Source organism: Primulina tabacum, chromosome 5 (assembly GCF_025594145.1).
Source record: "Primulina tabacum isolate GXHZ01 chromosome 5, ASM2559414v2, whole genome shotgun sequence".
NCBI lineage: Eukaryota > Viridiplantae > Streptophyta > Magnoliopsida > Lamiales > Gesneriaceae > Primulina > Primulina tabacum.
In genome coordinates, this window is record NC_134554.1 from 4,198,107 (window position 1) to 4,210,970 (window position 12,864).

A 12,864-nucleotide genomic window follows, 5' to 3' on the forward strand; every position below is an offset into this window, starting at 1 on the left:
TTAGATTGTAATTTATCTTTCGAATTCATTTTGTAACTCAATTTATACATATAACATTACGACACGAATGAAACAAATAAGCTGGATAACGAATCACGAAAACACGAGTTTGGTCATGTGGACAATGTTGAATTTTTAGCAACTGAGGCAAGTTTTGTTTTCATGGCAAAAACAAGTTTTGTTTTCATGGCAAAAACTTGTCTGTATTTTGTGATACAGATTTCTTATTTAGGTTATCCATGAAAAATTATTACTTTTTATGCTAAGAATATTATATCGGTAGGATTGACCATATCACAGATAAAGATTTGTGAAATCATTTCACAAGAAATCTGCTCTTTGTTCATTGGCTTGCACCACGTTCACCGTAACGTGTTGGTGTTTTATGCATATAGGCATATCTAATTAATTTAAATCAAAGAATAATAATCGAACTAGAGTTTTAAATATTATAATATAATGTTCATCTTAGGTCAAAAATGGATTATTCGAACCAAGCAATAGACCTCTCACAGCTCCAAATACATTGAAACCGTTGGATCTGCTATCCCGTCTAAAACCATGAAATCCCCTTGCAATAGCTTTTAATGAAAATAAAGAGAGAATATTTATATTTATTTATGGGGAATGCGCGAAGGATGTTCGTTGAAATTCCAGGTAGAGATATTATTTGTAGGAATGTGATGATTCATGGATATATATTCAAAATGAGTTCTTCTCGGAGGCATTAGAGATGTTATTGGAAATGAATGCACATGGTTTTGTGCCCAAGCCTGAGCTGATTGCTAGTGTTGTATCAGCATGTGTAAAGAGGGAATATTAGAGGCTTGGAAGGCCTATGCATGCTCTGGTAGTACTTGATGACAGAATAGATAAGTCAGTTTTTGTTTCCACTGCATTACTAGATTTCTATTGGAGATTTGATGATTCGAATATGGCATTTCTAATTTTGACATGTGAAGCCCAACAAAGTGACACTGATTACCATTCTACAGGCATGTGCAGATTTAGACATATTGCTCAGCAAAGAGATTCATGGTTATGCTATGCGCCACAGTTTTGATTATGAGTCTCACTTTTCATAAACTCTATTGCATATATATTGTGAATCTGGGGAAGGATTGAAGCTTGACAAGATTATATTTGAACAATTGGGTAAAAAGATAATATCGTTATGCGGAATGGGATCATCTCAGGCTATTCTCACAGCAAGGATAGTGCTAGAGAGGCTGTAAGACTATTTAATGAAATGCGAAAGACCGGGATTCTACCAAATAATGTTACCGTATTGGCCGTAATTTCTGCATGTGCTAATCTAGCATCTTCACGAGATGGGTGTGTAGTCCATGGTTGCTCTTTGAAACTTGGTTTGGGTACCAACTTATTCATTCAAAACGCTCTTATGAACACATATTCCAAGGGCGGTGATCTTAAAGATTCTTTCAAGTGTTTGATGAATTGGCCACTAGGGATTGTGTTTCTTGGAGTGCTCCAATTCATGCGTATGGACTTTATGGCTATGCGGATGAAGCTCTGCAAGTCTTTAATGAGATGCGAGAGAGTGGAATAAAAGCTGATGAAGTGATATATCTTACCATTTTATCCACTAGTACCAATGCTGGACTTGTAGGTGGAGGCCAAATGGTTTTTGATCGAGCTTTAAAAGACGCAGATGTATCCTTGACGATGGAGCATTATGCTTGTTATATTGACCTTCTTGGGCGGGTAAGCTTGAAAATGCACGTGATGTTGTTGAAAGAATTCCCATGACACCAAACCCAAGAATCTGGAGTTAATTGGTTTTTGCTTGTAAACTTCTTGGAAGAACTAGTTAGTGTTCAACCTGAGAATGCAGCTAATCATACTTTGTTTAGTATGGTGTACGCAGAATCTGGCAAGTGGACTGGGAGGGAAGAAATGAGAAGATACATGAAGGATAAGAAGTTGAGGAAGAAGTAAGGGTGTCAATTCACATAGATCGAGAAAGATCTAAGTTAACTTATAATATTATTTGAAAATTGTACGGTCCGAACTTGATCAACTCGACTCAATTTGATTTTGATATTTTTTTATTTTTTAAAAAAATTAAATAAAATTCAAAAAAAATTAATTTAAACACGTAATAATAAAATTTACTTCGTATATAATTTAAATTTGAAAGTATAATTATAAAAAATAAAATATGTTTATAAATCAGATAAACAATTGTTTAAAATTTAAAAATATACAAAATAAATATTAAATATAAAATTTATGATATAAATATACAAATAAATATTTTTTTCAAATATACAATATATAAAAATATAAACAATATTTATTAATTATATATAGATTTTTAAAAAATTAATTTTTTTGAGAACCCGACCCGATTATTTTCTCGGGTCAAATATTGAATCAAACCCGATCTGATCCGAAAACCTCGAACCCAAACCTGGTTTTTTCGTGTCGAACTGTATCGAATTGACGAGTCGAATCCAACTTTGACACCCCTAAGTTAAACATTATACAAGAGCATGCTATTGTTCTTTTATCAGCAATTTATAACATTTCCAGGATGTCGTGAAAGATAAGTCAGAGAATATTTCGGGCCCCGCGACAATCATTTCCAATTGAAACCCATATAAATTCAAACAAAGAAATTAGAAATGCTTGGCTATACAACCTTAAATTTCTGAAACTGATCTCTAGGAATTCTACCTTCAGAATGGAATAAATCCACATACAGAGGCACAGACAGAAATTGCCAAGAAATAAAGAGGCCTACAAAAGGTCCTATACCAAATGAAACTAGTATCACCAGTAATTGGATAACCAACAGATACAATCTTTATCCTCCTGGAGGTAGCAGATATGTTCTACAGGTGGTAGGCCTGTTTGGGCTAAGCAGAACCTTCCAGTCCATTTCACCTAGCAAACACAAAATCACTGTAATTAGATTGTATCAATTCAACCTACGGCCATTAGATTTCAAGAGAAAATTACAGACAGGAATCAGTTTAATAAGCACAAAGAACCAATTTTAACAAGAACACAGAAGTAAGACTGCTTGTCTTGGAATCATATAAACACCGCACAGATGTTCAAGCGATGCCGCATTAGCGATTGCGCGATTTGTTCCCCAACTTCTTTGAAGTAAATAGATCTGACAAAATAATAAAAAGAAAAATGAAAAAGACCAACAGATTCTGCTTATGATTAGCAATGATAAGCTGTCTAACCAGTTCATGAGAATGGTGTTCCAACATTTTGGTAAAGAAATATCTATTCATCAACAGAGAGTTCAAAAGCATGTGAGAAATAATACAGCCTAAGAATTGAAAGTAAGAAGCCATCTCTTGAAGGATACTTGATTGACTTTTCACACTTTACAAGACAAAATATCAGAATGCAGCCATCACTCGCAAATCACAACAATTGACAAGGTCATTCATAATGCAGTGTTCTAAAACTCGGACTAGACGGCCCTCTAGGAGGGAGGTGCCTAGGCGCCGCCCGACCGCACTAAAAAGGTGTTAGGCGGCCAGCCTAGGCGGGCCTAGACGTTTAGAGTTTTTAGGTAAATTTTTTTTGGGCTTTTAGTTTTTGAACAATTAAACCTGAACATGACATAAGAAAGAATTATAGGTTTTTGTTTTTAATTTTTTTCGATTGAAAACCCAATCAAAATTACAATTTGTTGGCTTGCGCTTGCCCTAATACACCACTCTCATCTTCTTTGTCTACTTACTTCTGCACACATAAGAAAATCAAACTAGACCCTAAACGTAATTTTTTTCATTTCTTTTGCATTGTGTATTATTCTAATCCGCCTTAAGCAGAAGAAGCAGGAGGAATGAACCATGTGTCTAATTGGATTTTAACAAAGTTTGGGCTGAAATTTATTCTAAGAACTATTACAAGTCTCTTGATACCGTGGAATCCGTCTAGCGGCGCTAAGCTCTAGGCGCTAGTCTGGAGCTTGACTAGCGCCTAGTGAATTTTAGAACCTTGTCATAACGTCACAATAATTCTCAGGCTAGTAACTGGTTAATTATTTCTCGTTTACTAAATAAAATTTTGAGCCAACGCAACCCAATACAATAATAATTAACAAATCTGCACCCTACATACTATCAAAAGATCGGGACAGGAATTACAAATGCGAATGGAGAGAAGGGTGGCCAATGATCTCATCGATCGCAAGGTCGTAGAACATATTCAACATTTTAAAGGATAATTCCCATGATAACTTGCCAATGGCATAAAAACCACAGTTCTAAGGGCACAGGTGCCTTTCCTTGATAATTAATAAAAAAAATGGACACATAACAGTCCGGTTACTTATCTCATGACAAATCAAACTACCTATTCTTTCTCAAGTTCTTACATGAGTGATGCAGATACAATCTTGAGCAACTTTCATTTCAAAGTTAGCCACTCTGAGACCGTTAAATTTACAAGCTCCATCGCCAGTTTTGACATCTAAAGCTTAACCGTGTAATCAATTTCATTTTCTACTTAATTATATTGAAAGCCAACAATAGCAGCAATAAATTATCTTTCTTCACACAAACTCATCATATAAGAAATCCATCAACATAGTAAGTAGAGCAAACTTTGGACACAATAGAAATCTATAATTACCTCATGAGGCTCTGCTGCTCGAATCATCGGGTCCACTCCCTACCTTTCTAAGCGACGGCGGCACATATATCTTCGCTTTCTTAAGAATTTCAGCCACCAACCAATTCTTCCGCTTGCTAAGGGGCCTCGAAGGATCCAACCTCACCTGCAATTATATTTACAACCGGAAATAACTATTATTCCATCAACACACTCATTCATTTCAATCAATGACTAAACAACAGGCACAAGAAGACCAAATGCAAATGATTGAGAGTGTCAGAAACTAACACGATCGCCGATGTTGCATTGGTTTTGCTCGTCGTGTGCCATAAATTTGGAGGTGCGCTTCACGTATCGGTTGTAGAGCTTATGGTGGAAGAGCCGATCCACCGCCACCACCACCGATTTCTGCATTTTGTTTGAGACGACCATCCCCACCACCGGCTTCATTATCGTCGAGATTCTTTTGCTCTTCGCCCCCTGCTATACCCTTTGTTTTGTTATCTACGACGTCGAGTGGTAGCCGTAGCCTTGGTGCTTGTATTTACGGTTTCACAGTTTCACACACATTTTAACGGGCCTATATGTGGGGCTCTCTAAAATTGGGCCATTTGACTGAAACTATCTTGGGCTCTAGTATTATTTGATGGTCCATGTGTGAGGTAGTATGGGAATCGAGCCAACACGAAGAATGCTCGAATGAGATCGGTTCGAACTCAGGTTCATATTTGAAATTCGATAATTATAATATTTTTAAATTGAGACACTTAGAATAATAAACTTTGGTGTCATGTCTGTTTTAATAATTATATATATTAAAATAATGTTAAAATTTTAATGTAAGTTATATGTAGTTCAGTAGATATAGTCATTGTTTTTTGAGGTTTAGGTTATATGTTCAGTTCTTATTGAGGTCATTTTTTTATTCTTTTATTTTTCAATTTATTTTTTAATTTATATATCAAAATTACAGTGTATTCTCTCATTATTTCTTATAATTATATTTTGATCCTCATTTAAATATATATCAAATGAATTATAAAAAATATTATACAAGCACGCAACGCGTGCGTCGATGTAGTATTTAATTAGAATGGCACAGGTACTTCAATACAACCTACACTGCCCAAATTTATTCAGAGCAATTATACAAGTATTTCCACGGAATATCAAGTGTCAGAGCAATTATACAAGTATTTCCACGGAATATCAAGTCTATGTACTTCATTTCGCACCAGACACAGCTCGAAAAGATCAATACTCCTTTACTCTAACAGAGTTGTAGATGTCGATATACTTTCCTGCTGTATTATTCCAGCTATTATCTGACTGCATAACCTTCTTCACTATGCCTCCCCATTCATCTGCTTCTGCACCGAATCACATTAACTTACATTACTCGAAAGTAACCACAAGCCTTGTGCAAAAAGCATAGACAAATGAGCATGGGTGAGCAAGATTGGAGTAAAAAAATCTAATTTTATATTTAATTTTTATGAAAAAAATGGTGAGTTTTGCACCAAAATTATGCTTTGCCAGAAAAATTCTTGAATCCAGCCTAGCAAGAAAACAGCAGATGCATCAGCACTCTTTCTCACACGCAAAAAGAATCACACTTACTTTGTCGGTAGTAAGAAAATGCACGGTCTAATGCCCAGTTCAAAGATCCTTCATCAATTCCTTCAAAGACAAAGCTGCAATAAAAAATAAAAATATCAATCTAATCAGTCTAATGAGCAAAAAACTACAAGTAACACAAAGAACACGGAGTCACAGCTCCAGCATTTCAATTTACGTGCTCCAGCTTTTCAAAATCATCTTGCTTAATTGATAACTCAGCCGATCACATAACTTAATCCTCTGATGCAAGCAAAAAAATAACTAGGAATACTCGAACTACAATGAAATTTGATCATGACCCGTTCGCCAACTCAGGTTGTGAATTATCATCCATGTCAAACACAGTGTCTGCAAGGCCACCGGTCTTTCTGACTACAGGTACCTGAATCGATAATTAAAGCATTCATTATATTCCTCACATTTTAAAATCTTTAAATAAGAATCTCTGTCATAACTCATTTACATACCGCTCCATAACGCATTCCTATCATCTGAGCCAGTCCACATGGCTCATATATAGACGGAACCAACACCATGTCAGCAGCAGCATAGAGCATGTGGGACAACTCCTCGCTGCACATAAATGAACGTGAGTCGAATTTTTCACTTCACTGGCATATCTATATATAGTATAGGTATAGATGTATTGTAAAGGACAATTACCTGTACATAAGTAAGATCTGGATACTGGAACCTTGATTGTACTACAAAACAAAATGAAGTCGGTTTGTTATGCTTGTTTTACGGGAATCGTTCACTGTTTATTTCCCATAAGACAGCACGTGAGCACAATGATTTTCAAAAGCATCATACGGTCGTTCAACTATTGAACCTCATTGAAATTTTACCAAGCATTTGCGTGTTTCATAGAAAATATTGTAAGCAGCAAGAAACCCAAAAATATATTTGATTGCCAATCTTGGTAGGATCCTTAAGCTATGTTGTCACTTGTTATACATCGAACAAAACGGGTATGGTAGTATTTTTACAATTTATGCTGTATTCACAAAATATTTTGGATCCCAAGTCAAACGGTTGGCCCGTTTTGTTTTTTTGAAGAAGACAGCAGTATATATTGTGAATATATAAAAATGCTTTACCAACTTGGCAAGACCTTCAAATTCTCTTTCAACCCGAGCATCTGAAGCTTTTCCCAAAACCACCATTTGTCCACCCTGGAATTGGCCCAAACCAACATGTCTTAGATTGTAAACTACAACGGTCATGATTTCCAAAAATAATATTAGGAATAGAACAAATTCTATAGATATTCAATACATATGGACGTTTACATAGATAGATGTATATCGAAATAAATATACACACACGCACTTACAAGTCCTTCAACATATTTGATTGCATTAGTAATCAAATGAAGACCTTTCTGAGCAACCAGTCTGGTAATGCAAACTACCAGGGGGATCCTATCAGGTCCCTGTTGAAGTCCTTCCGAAGCCAAGCCAAGGCCTTTCTGAACATAAAGTTTGCATATCTTCTTTCCCTCTATCTTGCTAGCTGCCAAAAAACAATAAAATTAAATAACAAAAGAAAAACCAAAAAAAAAAATTGTTTATTAGAAAAAAAGAAAAAGATTCAATAATTATGCACATAACTTCATAGTAACACACATCTGTACTTTACGCAATTCCCTGCAGATCGTTACTCATAGTTACAAGAGAGTTGCATAATCCAAGTGATCCAACATAACAATCAATGACTTTTTCATAGCTTCCGTTTTGCAGCAATTAACTTTTAATTAACTCTCAACCAGTCTAAAAGTCTCTAGTAAAACAGGATCGGCTCCTAAATCAATGTCAGTATATTTTTTGTTAAAGCCTCATTCATAACTCTACATTTGTCAGCGATTCTAGCACTAAACAGCTCCACAACATCCTCTTGAGTTCTCTTCTCACCATCATTATGCGGCAAAATCTTTTTTATTTCTTACAAGATAATTTTTTGACCACAGACTGGCCAATTCTTAGCAACTAAATAACACAATCTAATTTCAGAATTCAGCCTTTCATTCTGACCCCTGTATTGAAATCTACTTTAAGAACTTGTTGCATACCAATTTTGAAAAACTTCAAATAATTAATAAGACATTTCTCTGATCTTCATTCCCTGCATTTCTGCACGACTTCACTTAATTGGTCTTTCAAGATCAACTTATTCGTCATTGATATTGAGCTTCATAACTCTTATCTTTCATAATGACTAATGAGCGACAATAGCACTTCAAAATCAAACAGATACGTAAACCAACTCAAAGCAAGAAAACCAAGTTTCATAATAAAGAAATATATACAAATTTCTAGTAATGGAAGTGTCACAAAAATGCTTTCAAAATCTTGTCATACATGTCAGCATCAGGAAACTTTAGATTCAAAACATCCATAATATAATTTCATACCAAACACGCAATACATATGATGAAACAGAATGGAATGCTGACTTCATCAAAAAAAGAAAAATCACCATCAAACTTAGCAGGCAAGAAAACATCCGTAGATGGGTTCCATATTGTAGTATCGATCCCGTTCAAGACACCGAAGTACCTACCAAAATAATTTATTAGTTTTTAAACTTAGTGATGAAAGTTTATATTCTTAGCCTAAAGCAAAAAGGTAGAATAACTCAGTCAAAATGGATACAGACACAGAATAAAAACAGGCACTACAGTCTACATCACAAATGACCGAGCCATAAATTGCAATAAAATAATCTCCACGTTTAGCACAACAGAAGACAGCATTTATATTCTGAAACTTCAGCATCAACTAAAGGTGAAACAGGACATAGACGGCCATCAAACTCTAACTTTTCTATTCCATTATTCACAGTTCTAGACAAATAGAATTTCATGAGAAGAACTTAAACTCTGAATTTCTATTCCTCAAAATTGCATAGACGCCTCAGACCAGATGACTAACAAATCAGTCATTTCTCAAATTTATACCAGCACACCGTCTTCTAAACGACAGTACATTGCACATGAAGGGGGTCTAAAAATGGATTTAAGGCATGAAATAGATTACAGAAATAACGTTCAGAAAGAAAATAAACAAATAACAAAAAATTGAAATTTGAGTGGTCTTTACTTGTCCCGGTGTCTTATCAATGTGCCAGAAAGCCATCCAGAGCAAAGTGTTTCCTTGAGATATGTCGGAGAAACCGTGCTGAAGTTCAGGAAAAAATATTAAACTCCTTATTTCCCGCTGACATGATTACACACATTTAACTTTTACTCAATAAGAACTGAAATACCCACACATGAGTCAGGTTGCAGGTAGAAGTGACGTTAATCATATCGTATGTTCAATATTCAGTGATGAATAAAATTCGGTCAATAATTATAGATAGATGGATGCCAGCTTACACAACTGAATTGCTGTAGACAATGCCTCCTTTAAGTAAGCTTAATCTCTCAGGATTATGCCCAACAGTTCGATCATCTACTGCCTGTCAATTGGAAACAAAAGAGAGAATATTCTTCACACAAGTGACTAGTGAATTGAAATGGGTAGAGAAGGGACTGCATGAAAAAGGGAATTTTTCAAAAGCTTTGTGCGCTTCATAATATGTATTTATCACACACATATTAAATACCATAACTTATTAATCAGCCAAAGATACTCCTTAGAATGAAAAACTAATTAAATCTTTCTCTGAATTCAATGCTCCGTTACTAACAGCTATGGGCTCGAATAAGGATGCTGAAATCCCATAAATACATAAACATCCAAAATACTGGGAGACATACCTTCTCTTCCGTAGCATATGTTGATCCATCAAGACCACACTTGCTGAGTTGCTCTTTTCTGGAAAAGAGCCACAATGTACAGCTTAAGTAAATAAATTCGAAAGCATATTCCAGTTTTATCAAACCAGATTAACAGTAACTAGCCCCACTCTAACATAAATGGAGGATTTAGATTCACCATTGAATTGGAAAATGAAATAACTAAGGTTGTGTTTAGATTTATGTATTTGGATTTATGGGATGCTTTCAAATCAAAGCATTTGAAATCTATGGATTTGAAATGACTGAATTGAGATATGAATTTGGAAAAAATATGTACATAACTAACATAAGAGATTTCAAATCCTTTCATTCTAGTTTTGAACTAAATCGATACAATGTATTTGAGGTGTGGATTTCTCAATCCTTCAATCCAAACACAACCTAAGAAATTCAACTCAAATTTCCCAAAATTTCATTCAGTCATTTGCGTTGATTTGAGCTAAGATTCTTAACTACTTGGCTACCTTCATATTACTAATTTCCATAAAACCATGTATCCATTGTCCGTTATCTTCTGAGAAGCTAAGGTAGTAAGACATGTAATCCTTTTGCTTATCTGTAGTAGTTCAAGAACTTCACATGGTAGAAGAAGTTTTTGAGTACCTAATCACACAAAACCCTTGCCCAATACCCTGATTCATGGCGGTTGAACAGCCAATCAAAGTTAATTTATTTCAATAAAAAAATACTTGGTCACCATAAGCAAGTGCTGAGAAAAACCAATAATTTCAAAGTAAATGCAATATTTTAGAAGTGTACCTGCAGTCTCCATAGTGCTCCATATTATGGACAGTCAACACAATTCTTGGTTTCTACAAGGAAATGTACGTCAATCCAACCTTTCATATTATCTTGCCAGTAGAAGTTAAAAACAAAAGGAAACTCTTACTTTAAGAGAAAGATGATGGTACATGTCCCAGTATAGCAAGGGCAAACCCCCAGTTTGCCATTCATGGACATGAATAATGTCAGGCTGGGTTCCGGTAACCTGGAACAAGGACAAATTTCATCATGAATGTCAACGAACTTGTAAAAATGAAAAGGTTAAATAAAATTCAACTCGAGAAACCCTTCGAAATATTCAGTAACGAAAAGAAGAAACTATGTAATTGGTGATGGTAAAAAGTAAAGAATATGCAAACTAGCTTTATAGACCCGACTATATATTTGATCTGGACTGTTTATATCCTATAGGTGTATCTCATTCAAATCTTAAGGTTCGTTCAGATTTCATCTAAAATTATGCATTTATGCTGAAAAGCAAGTTCATTTAGTAAATCAACAAACCTGCATCCATTCAAGACAAGCACGACTGAAGAACAAATATGCCTCCAGCTCATTATATGAGCCTCCATACACAAACTGTCCCTTGAAAAAGTGATTGGTAGGTTGAACGAGCATCACTGGAACGCCTGAAACTACTCCGCGATACATATTAACAGGGATCCAATCCTCATCATGAAATGATTTATAAGTTACAACCAATTCCAAATCTTTGATCTGCTGTTTGTTGATGCACTCATAGAAAGGTAAAAAAACATCTACTTTATGACCACGTGTTAAACATGCCCTAGCAAGCCCCGTCACCACATCACCGAGACCTCCTACTTTTGCTATAGGTGCCATTTCAGCCGTTATGTGAGCGATGTGCATAAGATCAGGGTCCTTCGAAATATTGACATGACCATTTGAGCTAATATCCAAAGATGGAAACTCTCTCTTCCAGAATGGAATTTCATCACTGGGAGAAGGCCAGATAAGATTATCATATTTCGACTTTGCTCTTGAACCAAAAGATTTTTCAGCCTTTAGCTGCAAAAACTTGATTTTAGAACAAGCAATGAAAACAAAACAGAGAAGAAGAAATAGGGACAGGAAATATCAAAGGAGCTTCATTTTTTTAACGCTGAGAAACAATATGCACCAACCATAAAGATATAAATCAAGGAGTGCGACCAAATTGTACAGGCTTGATCAGGCTGAAGCTTTAAACAGAGGTTCATTTATCCATTCAAACTTCTAAAACATGTTCATGAATACAATTTATTATGAAACACATATGTTTCTGCAACATATGCACCTAGCAGCGCAAACCTATAACCCACTCAAATGATCAAATTTAATGCAAGTCAATCCCCAAAATTAGTCGTTCACTAAATTCAAGAGCTGGTCCACATTAGACATCTATTTTCATCCAAATAATTCATAGATATTCATAAACCCAACACAAATTAACATCGGGATCAAAGAATCTCGATGAAGTTACTTGACCAAAACCAGTTTCAAGAGCACGAATCTTGAAACTGCCGTGTCGTGAATCAATGCAATAATACTTCTCCAAGTCATTCCCAAAAGACTTTTCCCTTTTCTTGAAACAGCAATTACAGCAACTATGGAAGCTTTTTTTCAAACGGGGCACTAAAACTGAGTTCGAAATGGGCTGGGTGGAACAGGGCTGAAGAATCATGGCAGTCGTGTAGCTGACACTGTTCTTGCAATTCGAGTGATTTTCCCTTCTGAATCAGTATATTCCACCTTTTATCTTGATAATGTGCTTCACACGCGTATTTTGTAACAGATGTGTATACATATCAACATAGATATTTGTATATAATTTGAATAAAAAAATTGATTAAAAATAAACACAATTTAAATTCAAACGGGGCTGAAACAAAGTTCTTTATAGTTAACAAATTAATAATAATAAAAACAAGAAGAAGAAGCAACATTTGATTATGAATCTCGTTTCTTTCAAGATCCGAATACCTCACCTATAATCCTTGCAATATCGATATGCAACAAGTATCATTAGGTTTCCGTTTCTTTATATA

At 35.2% G+C, this 12,864-nt stretch overlaps 2 protein-coding genes across 5 annotated transcripts; both read right to left on the reverse strand.

Annotated features, from left to right (window-relative positions):
• Positions 1–2,605: 2,605 nt before the first annotated feature.
• On the reverse strand, positions 2,606–5,153 carry LOC142545670 (uncharacterized). 3 transcript variants are annotated; one of them, XR_012820315.1, is made up of 4 exons: positions 4,897–5,153; positions 4,627–4,771; positions 3,018–3,145; positions 2,606–2,928 (listed from the first exon to the last, which is right to left on the reverse strand). XR_012820315.1 is itself a non-coding variant. In XM_075652991.1 (3 exons), the coding sequence occupies exons 1-2, from the start codon at positions 5,056–5,058 to the stop codon at positions 4,628–4,630; spliced, it is 306 nt and encodes a 101-aa protein (XP_075509106.1). In that variant the 5' UTR covers positions 5,059–5,153; the 3' UTR covers positions 2,606–2,910; position 4,627. The 3 variants fall into 3 exon arrangements, 2 of the variants coding, with proteins under 2 accessions (XP_075509106.1, XP_075509107.1); XM_075652991.1 differs by lacking the exon at positions 3,018–3,145 and having other exon boundaries at positions 2,606–2,910; XM_075652992.1 differs by lacking the exon at positions 3,018–3,145.
• Positions 5,154–5,656: 503 nt separating this feature from the next.
• On the reverse strand, positions 5,657–12,607 carry LOC142545671 (uncharacterized). Of its 2 annotated transcripts, XM_075652993.1 has the most exons (15): positions 12,300–12,604; positions 11,321–11,845; positions 10,923–11,021; positions 10,793–10,845; positions 9,992–10,049; positions 9,608–9,690; positions 9,330–9,407; positions 8,707–8,786; positions 7,565–7,743; positions 7,329–7,403; positions 6,892–6,932; positions 6,696–6,801; positions 6,528–6,610; positions 6,229–6,302; positions 5,657–5,978 (listed from the first exon to the last, which is right to left on the reverse strand). In XM_075652993.1, exons 1-15 carry the CDS (start codon positions 12,498–12,500, stop codon positions 5,863–5,865), a joined length of 1,851 nt encoding a protein of 616 aa, XP_075509108.1. In that variant the 5' UTR covers positions 12,501–12,604; the 3' UTR covers positions 5,657–5,862. The 2 variants fall into 2 exon arrangements, 1 of the variants encoding a protein (XP_075509108.1); XR_012820316.1 differs by lacking the exon at positions 5,657–5,978 and having other exon boundaries at positions 7,333–7,403; positions 12,300–12,607.
• Between the last annotated feature and the right edge of the window lie 257 nt (positions 12,608–12,864).